Source organism: Drosophila novamexicana, unplaced genomic scaffold, assembly GCF_003285875.2.
Source record: "Drosophila novamexicana strain 15010-1031.04,08,12 unplaced genomic scaffold, DnovRS2.1 tig00000387-arrow-pilon, whole genome shotgun sequence".
NCBI lineage: Eukaryota > Metazoa > Arthropoda > Insecta > Diptera > Drosophilidae > Drosophila > Drosophila novamexicana.
This window is the reverse complement of record NW_020824800.1, coordinates 3,116,630-3,138,467: the sequence shown is the minus strand read 5'-3', so window position 1 is coordinate 3,138,467 and position 21,838 is coordinate 3,116,630. Positions and strand designations below refer to the sequence as shown.

The window sequence follows — 21,838 nt, the reverse complement described above, 5'->3', positions numbered from 1 at the left end:
ATTATTGCATTATGTAACTAGTTTATTGTCAAGTGCTAAGAACTAATCAAAATGTTATTTATTTATAATTACACACATAAACTAATGTTGGGCTGGCTGCCCAAGGACTTTGATTAACTACCATTCGGCGGGTCCCAGCTCGCTCCAGGTGTTCACATATTCGGACTGCTGCTCGAGGGCGGGGAACCAGTCGAGGCCGCCGTAATCGATGGCTGGCAAGGCGCCCTTGTAGTTGGCCGGCAGCACCGAGGGATCCAGGAACTTGTGCAGGGATTTCATGTCGCTGCCATGGAAGTGCATCTGGAATTGAGAGGAAACAATTTGTCAGGCAAACAAAATATGCATTAAGCGGAGGCGGACAACTTACGCGCTTGTTCAGCTTCTCCTTGACGAAGGGCTTGAAGAGCGTCCAGACCATGTTGAAGATGAAGGGCTGCTTGACAAAGTGCACCTCCTTCATGCGCAGCGGCATGGCGTCCTGTATGAAGGTGAGCAGACGCTTCGAGAAGCTGGGCGAGAGCGCCTTCACCTGCTTCATGGCCAGGCCATCGAAGTCCATGATGCAGACGACGCCGCGCACTTGTGTCTCCTCCTCCAGCTGGGCGGCAATGTGCACCATGTACAGCATGCGGAACATCTCATCGCTGGGCACCGTGCTGGGATCCCAGAGTTTGCCACAGTTGACGATGAGAACGCGTCGCCCCTTCTGGTCGCAGTTCTTCAGCACATTGATGACGCTGCCCTTGATGAAGCACTCCTTCACCTGCTCCACCTGCAGGCCATGCACCAAATCCTTGTATTCCTTGCGGAAGGCGGCGGTGCTTTTCATCTGCAAAACAGCGGCAAACAGGTAAATTATGGCACCTGATAACAGCGTCTTTCGGCGACGATCATAAAAACTATTTCATGATAAAAAAAATGGCGCGTGGGTTTTTGATTGAATTTAACAAATAGTTCCATAAGCCACGTCAGGGCCAACAACAGCAGCCGCTTGCATTAGCTATTCGCTCCATTTTACTAGTCTCTACTCAACATCCATTTGAATGTGTGCGAGTGTGTGTGTGCGAGAGTGTGTGTGTGTGTGTGCATAGACACGCATGTATATTAAATGGGAATACTTGGGGAACGCTTATCGCTTGTGCTTTAAGTTTTATTTTATTTTATTTTTTTTTTCCATGTGTGTCAGCGAGTTCAAAGCGTATCAATACGAGAATCGTCGTTCCACGTCTGAAATCGGCCTAGCGACAATTGTGGCGATCCGTCAAGCTATTCCTTTTCTTTTCTATAACCTTGTAGAGGGTATTACAGTTCTTGGCTCAAAGTGGATAAAGCGTTGCAAGGGGTATATCTATATAATCTCGATCATAAATATATATTCTTCTGATATACTTGGCTTGAAATGGATGAGATTTATAATGAATATGCATATATTCCTGAACATATATATATTCTTCTGATATATATATATTCCTGAAAGGTAGCAATAGCTTGACTATTCCTTTTCTTTTCTATAACCAAAAGGAATTTATGTTTATACTCTTGATCAGCCAGATGGGACATCTATATCGTATAGCTCGAGCATAAAGTTATTGTATAAAAGCCCAACTAGTTTTTGAGATATCAATGCTGCCCATGATCTCTATTTATGTGCGAAATTTGAACGGATATCATATATCTGTAAGATATTAAAAAATATAAAATCTCTATCTAAGACCTTATCTTTGTTTCCAAAGATATATTGATCAAAAATGGCATTTGTAGGTTTCACTATGATCCTTAAATATGAATATGAACTACTTCGGAACCCTATATTATATTGCTTCAACTTTAATACACAACCTTAATTCTTTTTTTAAGTGTTTTGGCCTTAAAAATATCTTGATCAAACTGCCTGCCTTATATATATATCCTATAGCTGCCATGGGAACGGGCGAAAACTTAATCCCTATTTAAGAACAAATATTCTGTTGATTTTTTTTATAGATAATTTGATCAAACCTGGCACTATATCATATAGTTGCCATTGGATTTAATCAATTAATTTTAATTAAATGAAAGATTAAGTCACAGTTTGTAAAAGTTTGCAAAATTAAGCTTTGTTTTAAAATACCCTGTCTCTAACAGCCCCAAGGGTATTTGAACTGCGGCATGCGCAGATAGCTCTACTTACTAGGTCTCGTTGTTTTTATTTCTGAAGCTCGGTTTTCGCTCAGATTACACAAAGCTGAGGTTGTAGACCCTGTCTCTGCTGTGTGCAGCGAGTTGTCTTATTGGGGGTCATTGGGTATGTCAGGCTGACTGATAAGGCGATCCACAAAAGTGTTTTACGACAAATGCAATGCGAAACGCATGCTCCGAGTGGATGATATGTGGGTGAAGCAAGTGAAAGTTTCGTACGTAAAGCAGATGTGGATTATATTTAGATAGATATGTTTTCGAAATGAATTAAATGAAATTTATATAGTCAAAAACGATAACTGTGCGAAATCGTATATAGATTTGTAATAAGCCAAGTATTCATATAGATCTTGTTTGGATCGTAGATTCGATCGGATTATTTAGTGGCATATGTGTGTTCCCAATGTGGTTAGCAATTGTTATATATATATATATATATATAAGTATATATAAGTTAACTAATGCCATAAATATTCATATTGAATGCGATATCTGAAGCGCATTCTAATTATATTGGGGTCAAACGGAGTTGAAATATCTTTAGCTATCGGCAGGAATTGCAAAGGATTTATTCAATTTATCACAGTTAAAACAAGAGGTTCTAGTCGGGAGCTTCCGACTAGGGGATACTCTTAACCCTCTTCTTCCAACATCAAATTCATATATATATTCTTTTATAGAAGCTTAAAGTCAAGTTTAGTGACTCTAGTTCTTATTATTTACCAAAATTGCCCAAAAAACAGGATATCGATATCGATTTTTATCGATTGCTTGGAAGTAAGTTTTCGATTATCGGAAACAAACTCGATCTGCGTGGGAGCTAGGAGCATCTACATCTAAAATTTCTCTAGCTCTTATAGGTTCTGAGATCCTTCCGTTCATACACGGACATCAGGACAGACAGACGGACGGACATGGCTAGATCGACTCGGCTATTGGTGCTGATCAAGAATATATATACTTTATGGGGTCGGAGATGCTTCCTTCTGCCTGTAACATACATTTGGATTTTGCACAAAGACAATATACCCTTATACCCATTTTTAATGGGTTCAGGGTATAAAAAGGTCCTCGAAGCTGAACACTTTGCCGGATTTGAATTTGTTGTAGATTTCAGTTTTAGGGAAACTTCACTTTTCACTTGAGATCTTAAGATTTGTTCTGGCATTTGATACGCACCTTCTCCAAAGCGCTCTCCGGATAAAAGTGGGTGGCGCGCAGAAAGATGGTCAGGAAGGCGTCGTCATCCTTGTAGTTGATCTCTGGCGTTGCTTTGAGCAGTTCCCGCAGCTTCTTGATGGCCTCCGCCTTCACCTCGTCCGTTTCCCGCAGCTCGGTGCGGGCAATTTCCTTAGTTTCCGGCTTCAGGTAGCCCAGGCGCAAATGGAAAGCCTCCTCGCTGATGTCCACTTCGGCCATGTTGTGTGTGTGTGTGTGTGTGGAATGTATGAGTGTGTTAGATGTTCGATTTTCCGGCTAGCCTGCGTGTTTCAGAATGCATTTCAATTAGTTTACGATCACGGAGTAATTTTCAAATTGTGCTCAATTTGAAAAAAAGAAAAAAAAAAGCTGAACAGCCAAACGCAGATCCAACTTTTGATGTTGACAGTAATTTTCAGTAATAAGTCATGCCTCGTATTTACCTATGGGCGTGAAATGTTCAAACGGCAAACGCGCTTTTTTTTTCTTCTGTTTTTTTTTTTGTTTTTTTTTTGTATGTTTTTCCTGCTCTAACGGAATTCAATCGCGTTCTGGTTCTGCTTCCTCGCGACTCGTGTGTTTTATACCAACTGAAATTTGCTTTTGAGAAACCCTTACGAGTTAACGTTTACCTCTATATGTGTTGTATGCGTGTGTGTGTGCACACACATATAAATATTTATATATATGTGTGTGTGTAAGGCGTCGCAGCAGCGACGATCGACACAAGCGGCTATCGCAAATACACACACACACACATGCAATTACGAAGCCAGCCGATCCATTGCTGTCACAGTCGCTGCCGCTGCCGCTGTCGCTGTCGACGTCGGCGTCGAAGTTCACGGCTCAGTCAGCTTGTCTTGGGCATGACTCGATCGCAACAGTTTGAGATTATGAAAATTGTATTTGTATTCAAGTAATATGTTTGTTTTTTTTCTACTTCGTTTTGATAGATATCCAGTTAGCTTTGGCTGTTAGACTCTTATTCTTATCTAGCCTGTCAATCCACCTTATGACCCCTGTAAGAGGGCACACCTGGTTTTGTGGGTCAGTCTTATGGCGTCATCGGCGATCATCGTGCTCCCTGGTGATCGCTGACCTGGCCTGAGCACACGTGGTTAGCGCCAGTCTTGAACCCAAGTCGAGCGGCGCAATAAATATGTTTCAACTTTGGCAAGTCGACAAAAACAAAGGCCACACTCATTGACAGCGATAAGGCGGTAGCCCGGCTACATTCATGGTAACTAGTTGGATACTTATTGTTCGCCTTGCGAGTAAAGTCCAAGTTAAACAATTTCTATGCCTGATAACGTAGCCGAAAATTTCAGCTATTATCGTGTGTTTTATATTTTCATTTTCATGTTCAATTGACAGGCAGCATTTGCTGCCGCGCCCGCTGCCATTCGCCCCCGATAGTCCTTATCAATATCGGCAGCGCAGCGCACGATCGACAAGTGTCTCAGCAGCGGCAGCGACAGCGACAGCGACGTCGACGTCGGCGGCGATAACGACGACGTCGCCTACAGCCGGCTGAATATCTTTTTGAAATACTCTTGCTGCGGGCTTTGTGAAAATGTCATCATGCTTGGTATGTACTCAAAGAAAAGCGACTTTGTTTTTGTAAACTTAAGATCAGACATTTTGAATATCACATAATATATTTGATATATATATTTTATTTTATAAATAATTTTCAGTTTATTATTATAGTAGAGCTCATATGCTAGGTTTTTGCAAAGGTCTGAGCTAAGTAGGAATAGGTATATAAGGGCAAAATTAATTTTTTTAAAATATTTTTTATCTGCTTTTTCCTCAATGAAAAAAAACTTCAATAATAATATAGCATAAACCACTTAGTTTAATAAACATTGATTAATATAGAGTCTAATATAGATATGTGTTTTTTTCTTATACAAGATTTTAAACTATTCTTTAAATAAATATTTATATGTATTAATTAATGTTTCTAAAACTAGACATATATTTTTTATGTTTCCTTCAGTTTCTTAGGTTAAACGTACAAATTTTAAGTCAAAATGTTGGTTCAAGAAATTCCGAAAAGTATTTGTATTGAACGTTAACTTAAAACTTATAGACTTTTGCAGTTCAGATTATTTTGTTCAAGAATTTCTCAGCACAACTGTTTTGGAGTCAAAACAATACGATAAAGTTCTGTTTTCTACTTCCCAAACTTGTCATAAGCATTCCATTGATACATGTTTTTGAAAAATGTATTTAATCTTATTTTGAGAGCATTTTTGTTTGTTTTAGTCCTAGTTACGGAATATGCCTTTTTTAATAGGCTATTTTCGAAAATTATATCACAATCTACACATCTTAACTTTACAGGGTATTTCTTATTTTGAGGACACTTTTGTTTCTGCAGCAAACACAATTTCTGTTATTTTATCTTAATTTCAAAAAATGATCCTCAAAAATTATATAACAATCTATAAAGCTTAACAATATACGGGGTATTTCCTATATTAACACCTTTCTTAATATAGTCGCTTTATGTAAATAAGAAATGAATCTTCATATTTTATTTACAGGGTATTTCGTACTTTGGAAAGTCAAAATATTTTTGCTTAATTTTATCTTTTTTTTCAGTCAACGTCCTTATTCTAAAAAAAATATTTTCTCATTTTTTTAAGTAGGATTCTTGAATATGTTGATAATAATCTGCATATTCTATATACAGGGTATTTCGTATTTTAAGCACATCTATGTTTGTACAACTAACACAGTTTTCATAATGTTATTTAAAATTATATACTAATCGACATATTCTGACAAAATACAGGGTATTTTTGAGCTAAGCATTAACATCTGTGATATCAACAACTTTTGTTTTGTGCCTTAGCTCTTTAAGCGTTCTCTTATGATCATAAACAACATGGGCTTCATTCAGATTTTCATAAATTTACAGGGTATCATTTGGGTCAAGCTGCATTGAGTTTGGCAGCTGTTAGCTACTACGCTCATGTAAGATAAACTTTGAACAATTACCGTTCGATTTCATAAGTTTAAGCAGCCTGACGTTCTATACAAATTGGATTTATCAGGTGCTATAAAAACAGTTGTTTCGTGCTTTTGATAAACCCGAGCACTGTGAGAACGTTATCTTTGAAAACTTCCTGAATTTGTTTTTGTTTTGCTACATGTATTTTATTATTATTATTATTGAATTTGCCAGGCGCTGCGAGACGTGCGTTTTGTGTTCAGAGAGAAACAAAGATTCCGTTAGCCAAGAGTTACTTTAGCCCATATACACGTATGAGCTTGTATATATATAGAGTATATATATGGCATGAATATAACTGGGTGCGCGTATTCGTATAGTGTAGTCATAGGGCAAAGTCTTTGCACTTGATTCGATTTGTTGTCATCGGGTTCGACGTCTCTGTAAACTCTGTTCTTCTTCTTCTTCTTCTACTTATTGTTGTTGTTGCGTTCCTTTGTTTAAAAAATGTGTGCAAGTATTGTATGTTTTGAGTTTAGTTGCCGAGTGTGCTAAATTTGTTGTTGCTGACGCTTTATCGAACTTCTGTTTTGCTGTTGTTACTGAGTATTTAAATATGTTAAAAGATAACACACATACTCACAGCTCAATTTGTATGGCCTGTTGCACACATTCGAATACTTTTTGCATTCATTTTATTCGAGAGCTGGCCGCGATTACGATTGGTTGCCCTTATCTCTGATTCAGACTGTAAATCCCTAGATCCAATGGGTAGAGCGGCCAAATAGTCAAATATTTTTTAATTGAATAAACCCTTTTTTTTTTTAAATATATTTTTATCCCACGGTTCATACCCAAAAAATATTAATGTCATAATTTAGCCAAAATATTAAAAAAAAAAAAAAAAAACAAAATGAAGAGTCTAAAATGTTTTAAGCATGTATTTTTGTTTCTATAAATATTTTCTCAAAAGATTTGAAAATTTTAATTTTTTACTTAGTATCTTTTATATATAATATAATTTTAATATACTTAAGAAATAAATATTGCTTAAAACATTTGCTAGAAACAAGTCAATATTTTTTGAAATTAATCACTTTTATTAGACAAAAACTTAAAATGTTTGTTATTTTTATTTTGAAACTTCAATCACTTTATTTATATTCTCCTTTTTTTGTCCTAATAATATGTAGTATATTTATGTGCAAGTATATATTTGTATAATAAACATTTATGCTTTTCTAAATAACAATTTAATTGTTACACAACTTCTTAAAAAACAGTTAATACGCACATATATCTATCCTTGATATAGCTGATGACATATGAAGCTAGATAGTCAAAGTATTTAGAGAAGAAGGCAGTGAATATATTTTAGTGCGTATTATTAGAATAAGAATTAGTTGAAAAGAACCTAAGCATGTGTTCCAGTTTAGATATCCCAGCTAACTATGCCAAGTACAAATGCTGCTCGGTTCCTTCCGTATTACGTGTGCCACATAGTGCTCCGACTTATGGAAACACTCGATTGTACTTTGCACAGGCCAGCGATTTCTTCCATTCATAAAGAAAACACTCGCGAGTAATTAAATTCTTCAGCTGCTCAACTCTCAACTCTTGGGCTATTAACGAGAGCCACTCGGAAATCGTGTGATGTACTTTGGATTGACACCGCGACTTGGGCACCATTAAAAGATAATGAGGAAATATTACAGGGTGTTGTTGGCCAGTATATAGAGTAAATGAGTGTGCCTTGCAAATTACATGCACAAGTGTTTGATCAATGACTTAACATTGTGTAAATCAAGTGGATCGTAGAAAACTTTGAACGGCACCGCTCGATGACGCCATAAAGAATCTTTGAACAATAGGTTGAATGCTCTATGGCCCAAGCTGGGTATAGCTTGGCACCTTGACTTATATTTAATGGGGATTATGCGGCACACCTTAAACCAAGTCAAATAAACTTAACGGATGTGCAGTTTTTGTTTCTTTGGGGAAAACCCATGAGTAATACTCGTGCAGGCTGGGTTCAAAAACGCATCAGGACTGAGGGCTTTTGAAAACCAGAAAGCAACAGATTATATACCGTTTTTTCATCTATATACAATGGTTAAACTCTTTTTCCTTACTGATCGAATGATTGAGCGAAAGTGCTCCCTGAATGCAAATTGATCGAACCCTAAACAACGACCCAAATCGCTTTAGTTTCGACCGGTTTATGGGGTTGGGAAATGTTGACCCATGTCTATATAGGAAAATTGAGCTAGCATTGTTACATGAATTTTAACCAATTATAATGTTGCCAGATTTACATGCCAGATTGATTTAGAGGTCAAACCAAGAACGAAGAGCCAAACCTCGTGAAAATCGGATGAGATTTGACCGAGTTATGATGGTGGGAAATTACCTCTGTCTCTGTCTCTCTCGCACAGTCTCGCTCTCTCTCTAACTCTAACTCTTATTTCAATCCATCTTTTTCACCAAAATCAAAATCCTTGTCGCCTAATCAACCTCACATAGTTTGGATTGGGTTCTACTTCCGGTTCTGCTTCCGGTCTTTTCTAGCCACACACGATCATGTAATCTATATAAAATGATTAAAAATATATAAATTATATCAAAAAACAACTTCACAACCTCTCTCTCTATCTCTGTCTCTCTCTCTCTCTCGCTCTCTATGGACTATAAATATATTGGCAGCATTGCCTTCTGCTGTCGTAAGCACATGACTAGTTGACCTTAAAAAGGTTAAACAGATGAACTGCAGTTATACGTGACTTTTTGTTACCCATGAATACATAAGTGTAATTAAACTATGATACGGCCAGTCACGGCTATACTTGCGGGTCATATGACTTACATCATAAATAAATTGTATGCATATATAGTTCAATGATAAGTAGCTGCAGTTTATTTTGGCAAACTATTGTCGCAGAGATATGTTAAAAATGATAAATTAAAATTACGTATACGTAATGCGAGTACTTCTTGGACTTATATTATAATTATGTATATACACTTCTTGGACAATCGCTTACATAATATGGTTAGTTATCAATCAACAGGCTATTAGGCTATCTTTATGGTACACGTTTCTGCCAATTTCTGCGAGGCATTCGTTTGTTTTTTATGGTAGCAATAATTTAGATAAGTGACAGGGCGACATTGGCTGATAAAGACGTTTAAAAATAAGCAACACAATATGTATCTAGCCTCTTGCATAGCTGCACAAATGCGAAATTGTGCAGAATTGCTTGAGTCAAGAACAAAAGCGTTGAACTTCAGCCAAATGCCCTTGGGGCAAGTTAATGAAGTGAAAGAAAGGTAAGAATTTCATAATCAGCAACATTGCCTAAGCATACCAAAACCGTTAACGCCCCTTATCAGTGGGCGGCAAACCTGTTCCAGCTCGCCAAAGTCCACAGTAGAAAAGCCCCCCAGCAGCTGCGCTTTATTGATAGATTAAACACGGCCGATAGATTCCTATCGCATTGCTAATGAAACATATAATTGCTAGTTTATTGCAGAAACCAATGCAAAAGCCGAAACAAAAGTCAAAAGCAAAAGCAAAAAAAGTCAAACAAAACGAAAGAAAACAAAGAAAAAGCTCGTTACGGGCACAGCGACTGTGAAATACTCTAACCAAACAAATGTGTTAATTGTTTGTAAATACATCAACATAATATAATCAAATTTATAAAATATAATATATATGCCATAGTAAATAGTGTAAGTCTTTTCTATTTATATCATATTTATTAACATTAAAATAATATTTATAGTGATATCAGTTTTTTAAGCGCATTCAGTCTCACCTATTGCCCGCGTTCCAAATTCAAAAAGCTGCCAAGCGCAGCTAAAGCAAAGGCAAATCAAGCACACAAACAAAAAGCGCTTGGCCGAACTTTGAAAGCTTGCATTTTGAAGCAAAGCTTTGCCTTGAACGAGTTGGCAGCGCCGAGCGCAAAGAGCGCTTCAGCCAAAGCAAAAGCTTCGAATGTCATTATTGATGTGTTGTTGTTGTTGTTGTTGTTGTTGTATGTACATGTATGTATCTCTTTTTGCATTTGTGCTGCTGCCGTTTGCTGCTTTTACTCAGTTTGTCAAGCCTGACTTGGCCAGTTAATTAATTTCATAAGCTCGCGCTCGTGAGACGTCCAACTCAGAGACATTTTAGCCGCGCTGCCAATTGGACGTCGTTTGTCGCGCTCGCATCTGCACACATACAGCATATCCACATACATATCTTCATTGTCGCCGCCTTGCCACGCTACGCCACGCCACGCCCCGCCGCGTCCTGCCCAAAAGCCAAAAGCCGCAGCCTTTGTACACACAATTGCTCTATTTGTGTGAGTCTGCACTGTGTGTGTGTGCGTGCATGTGCATGCGTGTGTGTGTGTGTGTGTTGAGCTTGCAAAATCTGTGTAAAGTGAAACGTGAAAACTCTTTTTTTTGGCCCATTGCCAAATTTTGTGCATTTTATTTTTAATATTCAAGTGAAACAGTGTGAATTTTAAGCAATTGTTACGGTAAGTGCCAGTAGCTGCTTGTTGTTGTTGCTATTGTTGTTGTTGTTGTTGTTGTTGCTGTTAGTTATGCGCATGCGCGGCAGCGTTGACACACTTTCTGCCTTCGCCTGCCACAACGGGCAGCCATAAGTCTTGCCTGGCATTCAAGTGCCGCTCCAGCGGATTGGCAATAAAAACAATTACCACTTGCCGCCTGCCGCCTGCTGCCTGCAGCATTTCGTCAGCGATTCCATCTAGCTGCCCATTCATAATCGGCCCGATCAGCTGCTGCTACAACTTTCAGCTTCCAGCCATTTACAATGTAGTTACATAGATACATTCAATGCCGCTTCTTTAAAGGTAGCCCAATCTCCATATCTGCGATAATTGTTAAAAGGCCTTTAAGATTAAAGCTTGAAAAACCGCTTTAAATACTTTATAATCAGTTTCTCTTTCTACTCCAACTAAAGTAGGGAAAAGTTAGAAATTGTAACTGCAAACTTAATTACAAACTTTAATTTGTATTTAGACTTTTTATTTCCTACTTTAAATCGAATATTTTAACTACAGTTATCCGGTTTTTTGTGCGGCGATTCAATTGGCTCGCTTTTATTTAATTATTTATAATATTTTTTTCTTCAATCTACAATTTTAATTATTTTTAAGTGCTTAGAAATGATTATAAATAACGAAAATGTATTTATTTAATTTATTAGGCGAGCAATTTTCGTTGTCTTCTCTTGCATCAAATATTTTATATATATATATTCCTTGATCCCTATTAAATACTGTTCTAGTCTTTTCTGTATTTCTGAAAAGCACTTTAAAAGATTTTTAATGCTTGCAATTTATCATGTCAAAATTGTTATTCACATTGGTCTGAGAAAGTTTTGTATGAAGTGCTTTCATTTTAAAGCTTCAATAGAATAAAGTTAAGTGGATTCTCGAGTTGTGCCTGCCTAACAGGTCTACAATTTTAACATCTAGGGTATGAACCGGTGTCCCTTATTGACTCAACTTCTTAAGGAACTCACTTTGCTTAAAGATAATTTTCCCATACTTTTTATACCCTGAACCCATTAAAAATGGGTATAAGGGTATATTGTATTTGTGCAAAATCCAAATGTATGTAACAGGCAAGAGGAAGCATCTTCGACCCCATAAAGTATATATATTCTTGATCAGCACCAATAGCCGAGTCGATCTAGCCATGTCCGTCTGTCTGTCTGTCTGTCTGTCCGTCAGTCCGTCCGTCCGTCTGTCCGTATGTATGAACGCAAGGATCTCAGAACCTATAAGAGCTAGAGACTTAAAATTTTAGATGTAGATGCTCCTAGTTCCCGCGCAGATCGAGTTTGTTTCCGATAATCGATAACTTACTTCGTTTCCAAGCAATCGATAAAAATCTATATCGATATCCTGTTTTTTGGGCAATTTTGGTAAATAATAAGAGCTAGAGTCAGCAAACTTGGCATATAGCTTCTAAAATAGAATATATGTATATATGCATTTGATGTTGGAAGAAGGAGGGTTCAGGGTATCCCCTAATCGGGAGCTCCCGACTAGAACCTTCTACTTTTTATAGACAGCAACGTTTTCGGAGCAATAAACTTCTATATTTCTCAAAGATACACCAAGAATAACAACTATAACATTTTCGTTGGGACCTGGCAGCTTTATGTTTTGATCGTCAGATATCGAATGTGAAGTTGGACTTTATTTAGTATTTGTAGCATAACTTAAATGTACATAAACTGTGTGTTGTCCCTTTGTCAAAGTGTCTGAAGGTTGTTGAGCTTGACACGCACTGATTTTGATTGCATATAATTTGCAGTTGTGCTCAGTACTCAGTAAGACTCGCACTTGTTTACCTTATGTGTAAATGCTGATTCATGGGATTTACGTACGCTGGCCTTATAAATATTACGGACAGTGGCCAGCGATCGAGCATTGTGCTAATGACACCAAAATACACGCCGATAGACGATAGGCCTGCGACTTGTGCCTCAATTTGTGTTTGTCTAACCAATTTTAGACTCTTTATACACTATCAACTGCTGAAAAACTGCGACCTTGATGACGACTGCCTATTGAATAGGCCATGCAGTCAACATCTGAGTACTATAATAAAAAGCGCCAAAAACTGAACAGTCCAACTGGAAACCAGTTAAACATCTTTAACAGCCGCTATACTTCAGTTATGTATGCATGCATAGTTTCTCGTTACTGTTCGTGTATTTGGCCAAAAAGTTAATTTGTCAGGTGTGGGCTGATATATAGCGAAAAATAGAAAAAAAATAAATAAAATAAATAAAAGAGCATAAAAAGCGAACAAAAGCCGCTTTTGAGTTTTGGCATTTGCCTAGGCAACAAATCAGATGCGTGTGCCAATCTGTACTTGAGCCGAAGGCAAGTTGTTTTGCCAATATATATATCTATATATATATAGTTGTATATAGTTGTATATAGTATATCGATGCCAACGTTTGGCAGTTTGAATATCGAAACCGGCTCTGCCTGATTCTAGAGCAGCATTTCTAGGCCGGCACCACGCTTGATATATGCAATTACATTTTTATGCAAATTCCTCAGCAATTTCAAGTGGTAAACACTTATGGGAAGTGTTTGCAAGTCCAACATTTCAAAAGGTGGCGGGTTCAAAGTGGTCAGTCTCTTGTTTCCCAGAAGACAGCGAGTGCGACCGAGATTTTGCAATGCTAAAACTCAGTTTACAACCGATTCCGCCTATATTGCTATATATGCAATATAGAAGTGCGATACTGATCAGATTTGGCTTCTATGAGGGCAGCATAGTCTAACCAATTATTGCCGGGTTCGGTCAAGTTATAAGTTGTTCATACAGGAACAGATGAATATGGCTTTACCAACTCGACTATTGATGCTGATCTAGAATATAAGAACTTTATGTAAATCGAAGATGTTTCCATCTATATTTCTTGACTTAGTCATAATAGCCTCTACAAGGGTATTCTCAATATTATGAACAAATATTTATACACTTACTGTTCCTGATTTTGAACTTTATTCACGACTTTTGCCAACTAAAAATGGGCTGTAAATTAATTCTTAAAAATTAGCTACAAATTTGTCTACTCAATTTAATTGAAACGTTAAATAAAGATGAATATTATTATTAATGGGCATCTTTTGAATAGAGTTCCGACATTTGCACTGCCATAAAGCGCATTTATTGTGGATTTGCTGTTTTACTCAAATAACTGAGTTTTGCGCGCTTTCATTTTCTCAGAATTTTGCATGTGCTCTTCTAGCCCTCCATGGTCACTTCTCTTGTGAGTTTACGTGACATTTTCAGGGATGCTGTTGATACTGATTAGATCAAATAAATTCATTGAAATGTTTTTTGACAAATGTATTATAATGCTTTTCATTCGAATGGAAATGTTTATGGGAAGAACCTTGCCTAGTTTGTTGTCGAATCAACGCCTTTAGTCTTGGGCTATAATCAATTAGAAAAATGTTGCTAATTATATGCATTTGTTTTGTGGATTTGATGATATCATGCATACTTTCAAATAAAGCACTTAAAAATCAACAGTTTTTATACTTTTGAAATTTGAAATAAGCAAAAATTAACAGTTGACAAAGTTCTTTCAATATTGAAAGAGTCAACTTTCTGAGCGATTTACGTAACTATATTTAATTAAATAATAATATTTGCCATTCATACTCCGCTTAGAGTAAATATAATTTCCTTTGATTTTTGGCCTTTGTAATGTCGGATACTGCAATCGCGTTCAAAGGTCTGTCCCGACATATAATTGCCTCAATTTGCATTTTGTGTTGTCATTTCACATTAATTGTAATTATGAATAATAGCCAAGTGCTAATAATATTATTATTATAATAGAATGATTTGCATGAAATGTGTGTTATATTATTAATGTGCATATATATTATATGCATATAGACAGGTTATAATACACAGCTCCGTTATAAGCATTATTCATATCCAGAATCTTCAGTTCTGTTCACAGTAATACTTGCTGTTCGAACACGTTTCTAACACATTGTTATTGTTATTTCAATTAGCTCGTTACGATCTTAAAAATGAGCAACAGTGGGGCGTGGCGCGTGCAGTTCGCACATGGATTACGATTATAACTAAAACTACAACTACAACTACAACTGCGACTGCGACCACGACCATGGAGTATGGTTATTTATGCACATTTTCAAGTCATCATCGCCAAATGCATGTGCTATTTTTTCGCTGCTTATACCCTGTACCCATTGAAAATGGATAAAAAGGGTATACTGTTTTTGTGCAAGTGTATGTAACAAGCCGAGTCGATCTGTGCATCCATCCGTCTGTCCACGCTGCTTTGGTTTTGGTTTTCTTTGTGCCCACGCAGTATGAGTTTGTTTTCGATAACCGATAACTTGACACGTTTCCACGCAATCGATAAAAATCGATATCGAAATCTAGCTTTTTGAGCTGACTTCTTAGTTTTGTATACAAAGTTTTGTAGCGCGAGCTTCATTTGGTGTAAGCAGAAGAAGCTACAGGGTATCCCCTAGCCGGTCATTCCCGAATAAGGCACTCTTGTTTTTTCATACATTTCAGACAACAAGTGCTTTGTCATCTGGTGTGGGGTCTATAAGATTCTGTAAAAAACAGTAATTTGCATTTAATGGTCGATTGCCTGATCAATTTTAGAGCTTGTTCATTTATGCGGATCACGCTATGTGTATTTCTATTTCTTTATGATTTTTAATAGGTATATAGATTTTTATAGGTATCGAGTGCAGTTTGAATTTTATGAGTTTTTTTTTTAAGTGCATTACCAAGCAGCTTTGATATTGTACAATTTGCTTCATGTACAAGTCCAGTTTGCTTTATTTCCTCAGCTTTTATTTATTTATTTATTTTTTTGTTTTCCTAGCGCTAATCAGGCTTAAGCAACAAGAATAGCCAATTATCTGGCGGGTACTTTAAAGTTATTGTACTTAGACGATAATCGCTTGTGCAAATGCATTTACACTTTAACGATATTTCAATATATATATATAGAGTCTATATACACAACCCGATTAAACATTTCTCCTATATGTTCAAAGGGTCGCCCTGGAATTGAAATACATGCCATACGACTGACTCTATATAAAGATACTTTAATGCAATACGGTTGATTAGAGATGGGCTCGTGAGCGATGATTCGCTTTTTTTGTGTGTGAGCCAGAGAAGTCCCTAGAAAACAGTCCTCTTTAATTACTTATTCCCATTGCCATACAAATTTACACACATTTTGAAATTTTCTTTTGCCTTTTGTTATTTTAACTTTCGCTTCATTTGCGCACCTTTCTTTTCTGTTGGCGTAAACAGCAAATGTAATAATTGGCACTTGTTTTAAGCTTATTCAAGGCCACATATTTTAGTGTAAACCTTACAAAAACGAACTATCACAGTCAAAAGTGAGCCGAAAATTGAAGTCGAAGGTCGTTAAGATTGCTGTTAAGGAAAGGTGGGCAGAAGTTGAGATTCTTCTCTCAACTTATTATTATACAATATTTATTATGCATTTATTTTTGAACCGACCTCGTGCGTCTTAACTATTTTTCAGATGCCGAATGTGGGTCAAATTTTTTAAAAATTTATTATCTATATTATTAAATATATTTTTTAATTGAGTCCATAAAAATCTTGTATATTTGTGATACCGTCCTCACATAGTTTTGAAAAATGTTTATTCCAAATGTATTCAAATTTAATCTGGTCTGAAAAATGGTTGATATGATTGATATTAAAAATGATAATACATTTTATAGAACTCTTTTTATATAATAAATAAATTTAATAAAATTATATAACTATAAAAATAAAGTTCGTATAAAAGTTAAATTTATTTCTGCTTGATATTTATGTATACACACACATCACTAATTTCTATTGCGACTTTCGCATGTTTTGTGGCCTGTATCGCAGAAATGTGTGTGTGTGTGTGTGAGAGAACTTGTAGCCGATACCAGTTATCAGCATTTAAATAATGTTTCATATTTACCAGTTAGCCGGAGACTACTGTTGATTAAACGACTGTTTATTGATGGGCAGCTACTTAATTGCAGTCGAGCTAGAAAGTTCCCGGGTGACAGTCGAGAACGACTCGCCTCATTTGAGTTGCAATTTAACAACAAATTATCCTAAGTGAGGTCAGTTGTCTGTGACAACAGAATACATATACACATTTATTACTATATATATATATATACTTTATTATTATTCATTGTGGAGCTGTGCAATAATAAGTCGCATATGTAACGTACGTATATATCGAGTAGGGAAAATTGCCCAATTAAAGCTCATAAATAAATAAAGTGATCTGATTTCCTGTGGACCTTGATTGGGACTGGTCGGTCATTGTTTATTTTCTTACGTATACAGCGAAATGAAGACTGCACCTTAAGTGGATATAACCTTGATAAAGATGACACAGGTTTTGGTTCAATGCCAAAGGGAGTTGTGGCTCATGAACTTTGAATAGTGAGAAGCGCAAAGAAGGGCGTCATTTGTTTTAAAATATAAGAAATACTTTGGTGAATGTGTTACCTTTTTTTTTTACAATAATACGGAACATCTATATTCAAATCCTTTCTATGAGCCAATAACAAGGTTTCTTTGTTTAGATATATTAGTATATTCAATTATGTTACTTTATTGTAAATATATATACTCCTTCATTGTTTTGATAAAATGCCACAAAATCTTTTCGTAATTCATTCTTTGTTATTAGCGGCTTCAGTTCATCAATGATTAGCAAATCTTTAAAATGTTTTCAAGTTTAGTTTTGTTTGACTTTGTCTCCAGTTGATTTCGTTTTGTTGTTTTGCCTTTGTTTTTTTATCGATTGTTGCAATATTCAAGATCTTTGCTAAGCTGATCTTTTATTATGTGACACATAGATTGTATTAAAGTTTTGTTGCATACGATCGATAAGTCAAGATAACCCTGCCTGACATTTTCTATAAAAATAGTCTCACATCCACTATATTAATTTGTTGTTAGATATATTCCAATAGATTTATCAGATTTATTGAACATAACTTTTCACTTAAAGTTTATTTTATGATATTTATTTTGCAGCTGTTTTTTTGAAACTCATTTTAAGTAACTTTTCCCTATTGTAAAGACATAAATACTGTTATTCAAGATCACAACAGATTGTTTAAAGTATTTAAATTGGCTGATTATATTTTCAAAGAGAGACAGCCTAATTCCTTAAGATCTCACCCTTATGTAATGCCTTGATCAATTTAGTTTTGTTGTCTATAACTAGGTATCATTATCTCAATTTTTGTGCCAACATTTTGTAATTGACGTGACACTTTGCATGTGGCTAATTGGGAATCACAATTCTGCCACGATCCACATATCAAATTAGCTGCACGCTGCTTTTCAAAATTATTTATTTATACTCTTTTTACGCTGCTCGATTCGAGTACTTTACTTTACCTAACAGAAGGTCCAAAACAAAATGTATGCGCATAACATTATGGGCTGTTGAACTCGGGACAAAGTAAACCCAAATATAATGCCCAAAAAAAAAAAAGAGAAAAGGAGAAAAAAAAACTGCAAACAACCAAAGCCATGTTACAAAAGGTTTTTTATATGAAAATATCTGGACTTTGTCTGAATAGTAAAACCGAAATCAGTTTATACATATCTGATGGTTTCTATTGACGATGAGTATTTAATGAGTATTTAAAATTAAATATTGAATCGGTTTTAGCTCTGCTCTGGCCTTGACTTTTACCTTGAAAATGTCGCACACAAATAGACTAACTAATTGCTCTTTGGCCGAGTCGTAAAACGGCTTTTGGAACAGTTAACATACGTTTGATGGGCGCTTCGTGGCGGCTAGCTAGATCTCCCTCTCGCTCTATCGTCTCTCTTTCTCATTCACTCTCTCTCTCTTTTGTGCCTCTCTCTCTGCTTTGGGTCAAGTGTGGAGCATGTTTCGCTACGTCATGCTTAGTCAAGTTGGGCCTGGTTTTATTAACCAAGTCGTTGCCAAGTCGTCTACGAATAGTCAAAAATAGCCGCAACAACAAGCATAAAACAAAATATTATCATACACAAGCTGCAGCTTAAATACTCTTCAAATATAATGAAAAAAATGAAACTAAGGCAGTCAGCAATTAATATAAATTGCAAGCACATTGAGAGCAAAGTATAAATATCAGAGTAGAGATTGGTATTTTAAGACTTTACTCCATTAAATGGCATATTATAGATACTCTATAATACCATATATACATCCTATTTATAATAAAGTATTGTATTACGACAGCTATATAGTCGATTTCCGACGAGTAAGCGATACTTTGAAGGAACTCCAATTTTATATGGAAAATTTAGATTTTCGTACATTTGCGTAAGAACTTCCTTTTGGCTTAAGAAGTGTCTTAAATATAATATAATTATATAATTATAATTTATCTGAGTTTACTTTGTCTTTGGGGGTTCTTATATTTTACGCTTTTCGAGTGCTGTATGTTACATAACATTATAAGTTTTCACTCTGTTAAATGTGAATGTTAAAAGTATGTTAAGCATAAGGTCAAGTTTGCATGCGTACTTCGTTGAATATTTACCCATTCCTTGACTCTTATATAGATTCTATATATTTGAACATATGAGATAAGGGCTTTTATAAGATTGAGAGGCATTGTCAAGCATTGATATAAAATCAACTTACTCTTAGTTAGGGTATTCGCATAAACCTTAGCGGTTTTTGGCGTGCGGCTTGTGACGTTGTGTGACCAGTTTTGGTAACATTGTCTACATCTCGCCCTAGCACCCTCTCTCGGCTGTCAGTCCGCCGCTCTTGGCCACTGTGTGTATTTGTGTGTGCGTGTTTTGTCGGCTTCGTCTTCCGCTGCGGGCTTGTTAATGAAGTTCAGCATTGAGTCATGTTTGAGCATTGGGCCAAGGCATTGAACCACTGCGCTAGGGCGGAAATAACCCAGTTGTGTCAAGCACTTTGGCTACAAAAACTTTTGAGCTTATTGAATAAACTTTCATTCTCGATCGCAGCTCCAAGTAGTCAAGATGGGCAAAGCGGAGTGCATTAGCTACGATGACAATCAGCTGCCATATATTGACCTGGGCAGTGCCCAGATACGCATGGAAAAGGAGCAGGCGCCCGACTGGGCCCTGAAGAAGGCACAAGATGAGCTGCGCGAGCTGCCCGGCATCAAGGAGCAGGCCATTAAGGAGCTAAGGGAGCTCATACAAAGTGAGTAGCCGCTGTTGCCTGAGCCAAGCTATTGTTTCTTTACTTTGAATATTATTTCACGTCTCATAGATGAAAAGTACCTACACTTGCCACTGGATGATGAGTACATGATGATGTTTCTGCGTCCTTGCCACTATTATCCCGAGAGTGCTCTCAAGCGCGTAAGTCTTAATCATTTTCTAGATAAAAAAAAACTTGGATTAACTAATATAATTAATTACGCTTGTTTTATTCTACAGCTCAAGAATTTCTACAACATGAAACTAAAGTATGGCATTGCATGTGAGAACATTGTGCCCGCCAAGCTGCGCAATGTGTTTGAGGGTGAAATCTTGAACCTGCTGCCCAACAGGGATCAGCATGGCCGTCGTCTACTCGTCCTGGAAGCGGGCAGTAAGTAACAAAACGACCCCTAAATATATGCGAGCGTGTGCCTAATCTCTCGACCTTAATAGAGAAATGGAAGCCATCGAAGGTGCCGCTGCCGGATCTGTTTCGTGGCATACAGCTGACCGTGCTGGGCTCCATGGTGGAGCCATTTTCACAAATCTGTGGCGCCGTTGTCATAATTGATATGGAAGGTAATAAAGCCAAGCCGGCCACAAAGAGCGTTGGTCAAGTTTAATATGATGTGCACTTTGCTTTACGACCGGACGGAGCATTAACAATAACGTTGTGTCTATTGTTACAGGTCTACCTTTGAGCCACATAACACAGTTCACACCATCGTTTGCCGCCATGCTGTTGGATTATGTGCAGGAGTGCATCTGCATGCGCCTGAAGGGTGTTCACATTGTGAATAACTCGTACATATTCAATATGCTGTTTGCCATATTCAAGCCCTTCATTCGCGAGAAGCTGCGCAAGCGCGTAAGTTAAATCATAATAAACCAGCAACAGTTGCTTAAGTACTTAATACTAATAAGACTTATATCGCGCAGATCTTTTTCCACGGCAAGGACTGGAAGTCTTTAACCACGCACATTGATGCCGGCGCCCTGCCGCCCAAATATGGCGGCACGGCCACCTGGGAGCTGCCGCCTGGCAAGCTGCTGGGCGAGTTCTTTGAGTGCTACTCCAAGGATTACGAACGTAAGTAGCTTAAATATACTCATTAGCTCTTTGAAATAATATTGTTTTTTGATTTTACAGAGGCCGACAGCTATGGCTACACTGAGGACTACAAAAAGTCAAAGAAATAATTGGGACAACTCTTCCATACCTCACTTTTGATTGGTTTGTATCTTAAGTCTGTAAGTTGGGTCATTTGTGATATTGCAAATATTGTTGTACGATTGTAATTTGTAGTTATTTGCTCCAAAATTGTTTAAAGCTAAAGTGTTTTTAAGTTCAAGTATGATCTGCGATACGAAACGCACACAACACGCTACATAGAGCAAAGACTTTACTAGGGTTTTTTTTCGTAAGGTATATTGTACTATATATTATAAGTATCTATGTTATGTACATATATTTGTATGTGTAGCAATAAAATGTAAATTTTGTTACCTTTTATACTTATAAATACATTTTTTAAAATTATTTTAAAATAAGGCAAGGCAAATCACTTTGACAGTTTGACAGCCTCTGAATGCAAAGCAAGCAGTCAGTGTGAACGCTGTATTTATATCCTAAGACAAAAATATAAATGATAATTGTTAAATTATTGTTAACTTAAATAGAACAGTTTAATACAGTTTAAGAGTCACTCA

At 36.7% G+C, this 21,838-nt stretch overlaps 2 protein-coding genes across 3 annotated transcripts; one reads left to right on the top strand and one right to left on the bottom strand.

The window, feature by feature from the left end:
- Position 1: 1 nt before the first annotated feature.
- Positions 2 to 3,963, bottom strand: LOC115760007 (clavesin-1). The gene is made up of 4 exons (XM_030701165.1): positions 3,822 to 3,963; positions 3,358 to 3,659; positions 368 to 829; positions 2 to 300 (listed from the first exon to the last, which is right to left on the bottom strand). Exons 2-4 carry the CDS (start codon positions 3,595 to 3,597, stop codon positions 118 to 120), a joined length of 885 nt encoding a protein of 294 aa, XP_030557025.1. The 5' UTR covers positions 3,598 to 3,659; positions 3,822 to 3,963; the 3' UTR covers positions 2 to 117.
- Positions 3,964 to 10,512: 6,549 nt separating this feature from the next.
- On the top strand, positions 10,513 to 21,535 carry LOC115760031 (alpha-tocopherol transfer protein-like). Of its 2 annotated transcripts, none has more exons than XM_030701199.1 (8): positions 10,513 to 10,692; positions 19,925 to 20,126; positions 20,196 to 20,287; positions 20,366 to 20,519; positions 20,582 to 20,707; positions 20,818 to 20,996; positions 21,068 to 21,218; positions 21,279 to 21,535. In XM_030701199.1, exons 2-8 carry the CDS (start codon positions 19,940 to 19,942, stop codon positions 21,326 to 21,328), a joined length of 939 nt encoding a protein of 312 aa, XP_030557059.1. In that variant the 5' UTR covers positions 10,513 to 10,692; positions 19,925 to 19,939; the 3' UTR covers positions 21,329 to 21,535. The 2 variants fall into 2 exon arrangements, with proteins under 2 accessions (XP_030557059.1, XP_030557058.1); XM_030701198.1 differs by having other exon boundaries at positions 10,513 to 10,872.
- Positions 21,536 to 21,838: the final 303 nt, after the last annotated feature.